This window comes from Ostrinia nubilalis, chromosome 22 (genome assembly GCF_963855985.1).
Source record: "Ostrinia nubilalis chromosome 22, ilOstNubi1.1, whole genome shotgun sequence".
Taxonomy (NCBI): Eukaryota; Metazoa; Arthropoda; class Insecta; order Lepidoptera; family Crambidae; genus Ostrinia; species Ostrinia nubilalis.
In genome coordinates, this window is record NC_087109.1 from 3,072,775 (window position 1) to 3,077,195 (window position 4,421).

A 4,421-nucleotide genomic window follows, 5' to 3' on the forward strand; every position below is an offset into this window, starting at 1 on the left:
GACGAGCATGTAACTAAGTACTCGCGTATACATTGTAATCGCGAACTTATTACAATACATACATGATTAGTCCGTATGCGTACTGACGATGTATATAAGATTGGAGTAAGATAATTGACCTAAGTCACTACAAAGTATACGCGAGCAGTACGCAGCGTATGCGTACTGGTCGTGTATAGTTTGGAGGAGCTTAGTAAAAAAAGTCACATCCAAACTATACTCGATTAGTTTCACACCCTTGCGTTCTGGCTATGTATAGAATGGAAAGACGCCGCCATGAGGGCCTATTGAACTATTCCTTACCTTTGAATACCTTGGAGTTGGTACCAATGTTTAATGTTTAAATATTAGCTATAGTCTGGTCTGTGAGCACGTAGAATTTTGTCCAATGACCGGAAGCTACCCATCCTTATCGCTCGCGCGTAATTATGATGCTGTCGCGCTCGCACACTTAGTGCGGGCACCCGTCGCACAGTCGCGACAGCAATATAATTACGCGCGAGCGATAAGGATGGGTAGCTTGGGGTCATTGGACAAAATTCTACGCGCTCACAGACCGGGCTTGAAACACTATGAGAAGCCCCATTTGAGGCCTGCAGAAGCAAAGTAACGCCCGTATTCACAAACGATGCTTACGTGAAGCAGCAAATCAAACGTACAGCGTTGAATAGAGCTCTGTGATTGGTTCATGTGTCACCCTGTGCGTCCCACGCGCACTGTGAGACCTCACAGTAATGTTTGTGAATACGGGCGTAAGTCTCTTTGCATGGCACCTGACCTGGCCTCCATCATCCAAACCCAGTAGAGAAGCGAAGAGTTTGTCGCCTTTTTTGGTGATGTGATTATACATGACCCATAAGACCAAGCAACAGCCGAAAATAAAAGAACATTCTGAATATATAAACATTTATTTAAGCAGAGCAAACTGCAACAAAACTATGGTATACGTAGCGATCAGCGACAAAAGTCTCCGAGGCGTGGTAGCATCAATAGCGAACAAGTTGCAAGGCGCCATTTTTAATGTAGTTTTAGATAAACGAATTATATTTTTGTGCATTCGCTTTTCTTGCTCTGGAATTAAAAAAGAAATTAAACTATTGAAATTATGACTCTAGGATTTCTCATAGTGCTGTGTTATGTCATCATCATCGTCGGTCATTAAAACTCCACAGCAGGAACATGACTCTACAATTACCAGAGGAAAATGTAGGATTTGGCCTGCACCCTCCACACTGGAAATGATCTAGTGTAGTCTAGTATCCGCCTATCTTTTTTCTTAAACGTGCTATCGGCCAGTCAAGTTATCAGCCTAGAGTTGTCTTTTGCTTGCGATAAATCGATGAACAGTGCCATCATTGAACATTTCTATCAGTCAATTTGGAGTTCTGGGAACGAGCTAGACCGCTGGGTATTTTGTCATACCTGAACACTGCGTGTGTGCCATCTTCATCAAACTATTCATCGTCACTTCGTTCAAAACATTATAAAGTCTTTGCAACTGAACGCACAATATTGTGTCCATGAGAAAATTCTTCGAGATCCATACAATAGTAGTTATGAAACCGTATAAAGCATATACCTGGGGAAATAAAAAAGAAAATATGACGTAATCCTCAGATTTATCAAAAGAAATATTAAACCTTTTCAAATGCTATTCTACATTATTTACTAAAGAAGAAGAAGACCTGTCGATAATTACTACAGTAAACGGGTTCTCTAATGGAGACCACGTCTTGCCAGATGAAGAGAAAGATGAACCTGCTCGATGGATCGACGACATTCACAACATAAAGAAGAACTAATGATCTGCCATAGACGAAACAAAAAAAGACTTACGGGGTTCCGTCCGGAAGTCATAATCTCAATAAGCCCTTGAATGTAATATAAACCGCTTGTAAAGGTCTCAACGAAGTGATATAAAACCTTAAATTCAAATAAAATTAATTAGTATAACACGGATCGGTAACTTTACCATAATTTAAAAAAATAATGAGCAAATTTTACCATCAACTGAAACACTTTTTTCGAAATATCGTAAGCCTCCAAAACATGAACATAATGTGCCAGTTTATTATTCCAAAGGTAACATTTTTCTTGGTCATCTAACAAAACTATGTTAGTCCTGAAGTATTTGACGTCACTAAGCCACTGTTTAAACGCAATTCTTAAAGCCCAAATAATTTGGATAGTGTAAATGACATTGTTATCAAATGTCATTAAACACAAGCTATAAATGATCATTCTTATCGATACTTCGAATAGGTAGAAATGCACAATAGCATTGCTTACGTAGAAGGAAATACAGAAGATGACGAAAGACCAACTGCACTTGAGGATAACATTACTATTGATAAGCATTTTATACTTATACATGTCTCTAAATTTCAAAACAAGGTTAATATTGTCATGTCGGTAAGCAATACAAGCGTATAAGTTTATTAATAACCCAGTACTGTAAATAATAGATTCAGATATATTGACTACACTCACTGATAAGGCTATACCAGGGTCGTTTACTTTTATGCGATAGATTAACATTATAACAAAAGCAAAAATACTTGCAATACATAATGTTATGAAGGTTAAACTTTTGTGAGTTATAAAGTTGTCACGAATGGTGTACTTTGAAAAGAAGAAGATAGTCTGGAGCAAATCCAAAGGTCTGAAGAATTTCTTTGCTTCTTCATCAACAGTATTGAATAGTAAATATTCACTTTTACCAATATCTAACTTGTGAGACATCGTCTTTTGGTTATTAGAAGAACTTTTCTGGCTTTTCTTTTCTTTAAGTTAAGTGTAAAGGCACTCCTAAAAATTGGTCCTGAATTAATTCATCAAATTATTTAGTGTCTTAAGGGCAAGCTATTCAAATACCTTTCTGCTTGAATGCAATTTCTTCAATTACTTCATTACAATACTATCAGCCATAGGACGTCGACTTCAATTACTTACCTTTTAAAAATAGAAATCGGGGTTGAATATTGTGATAAAGGCCAGGATGACCATCATAACTTTCATCACAATCACAATAACCCTAAATACAGAAATTATGAGAGAGTTGGAACAAAATACAGCAAAATACACACATTAATATTAAATACATTATTATAAATATACATATTATTGTAAACACACAACAAAAGTAAATAAAACGAGATCCACGCGTACGAAGTCGCGGGCGGCCGCTAGTATCAATTATTTTTCAAATTAATATTGTGTTTGGCTTGGCCTTAAGAAAATAATGTAATACCATAAGAATCGTAATACATTTTCATGATTAATAGTTCACAGCTATGTTTCTTGTATTGTCAATAGTGGTTTGTTTAATAGTACAAAAACTTAATTATAGGCAATATAATTTCGTTTCTCAAACTTTTTTTTCCACTGACTCCTATTTTTTGGTAATTTACCCATAAGTACGTAACCATAATGGTCAAGTAACAGTCGAAAATAAAGGAAAATTCTAAAGACATAAACATTTATTATAAAAGAGCAAACTGCAACAAAACTATGGAATACGTTGCGATCAGTGACAAAAGTCTTCGAGGAGTAGTAGCATCAAAAATAAGCATGTTGCAAGGCTCCATCTTTAGAGTAATTTTGGATAAATGGATGATATTTTTGTGCGTTCGCTTTTCTTGCTCTGAAATCAAAGAAAATAATTAATTATTACAATATTAACATTTCAGATAGTAATGCACTCTGTTAAGTCATCATCATCCATAGCAGGAACATGACTCTCCAATATGTCTCCGTGGGAACAAACCCTTAATAGTTAAATACTTGAACGTTCTTCATATTTGGTAATTAATAAGTGAAATAGCCGACTTTTGTGCATATTTTTTTTTCTCATCTTTACGAGTGTTATAATAATGAAGTGGATAACTCTCTAATATCGTTCGTTCGTTCGTTCGTTTCAACCGAAAACAAACTGGACAAAGGCCTCCCCCAAGGATTTCCACAAAGACCGGTCCTGCGCTGCACGCATACAGGCACCCCCCGCGACCCTCACCAGATCGTCGGTCCACCTAGTGGGAGGCCTGCCCACGCTACTTCTTACGGCTCGTGGTCACCACTCAAGAACTTTCCTGCCCCAGCGGCCATCAGCTCTACGAGCTATGTGCCCCGCCTACTGCCACTTGATTTTAGCGATTCTGTGGGCTATGTCAGTCACTCTGGTTCTCCTACGGATCTCCTCATTTCTGATTCGATCACGCATGGAAAATGCCCGTGTTGTACCCACTCTTCTGAAGGTTGGAGACACTACACTCGAAGTTGTTGACAATTTTATGTATACCTGGGACAAACAGTCCAGTTAGGTAGGTTCAACTTCGAGAAAGAGGTCAATCGTCGAATCCAACTCGGCCGGGCAGCGTTCGGGAAGCTTCGGGATATTCTCTCGTCCGAAATACTGCAGTGTC

General features: G+C 37.9%; 1 protein-coding gene across 1 annotated transcript; it reads right to left on the reverse strand.

The window, feature by feature from the left end:
* Window positions 1-907: 907 nt before the first annotated feature.
* Window positions 908-2,742, reverse strand: LOC135082984 (uncharacterized). Its single transcript, XM_063977746.1, has 2 exons — window positions 2,559-2,742; window positions 908-1,071 (listed from the first exon to the last, which is right to left on the reverse strand). The coding sequence occupies exons 1-2, from the start codon at window positions 2,740-2,742 to the stop codon at window positions 908-910; spliced, it is 348 nt and encodes a 115-aa protein (XP_063833816.1).
* Window positions 2,743-4,421: the final 1,679 nt, after the last annotated feature.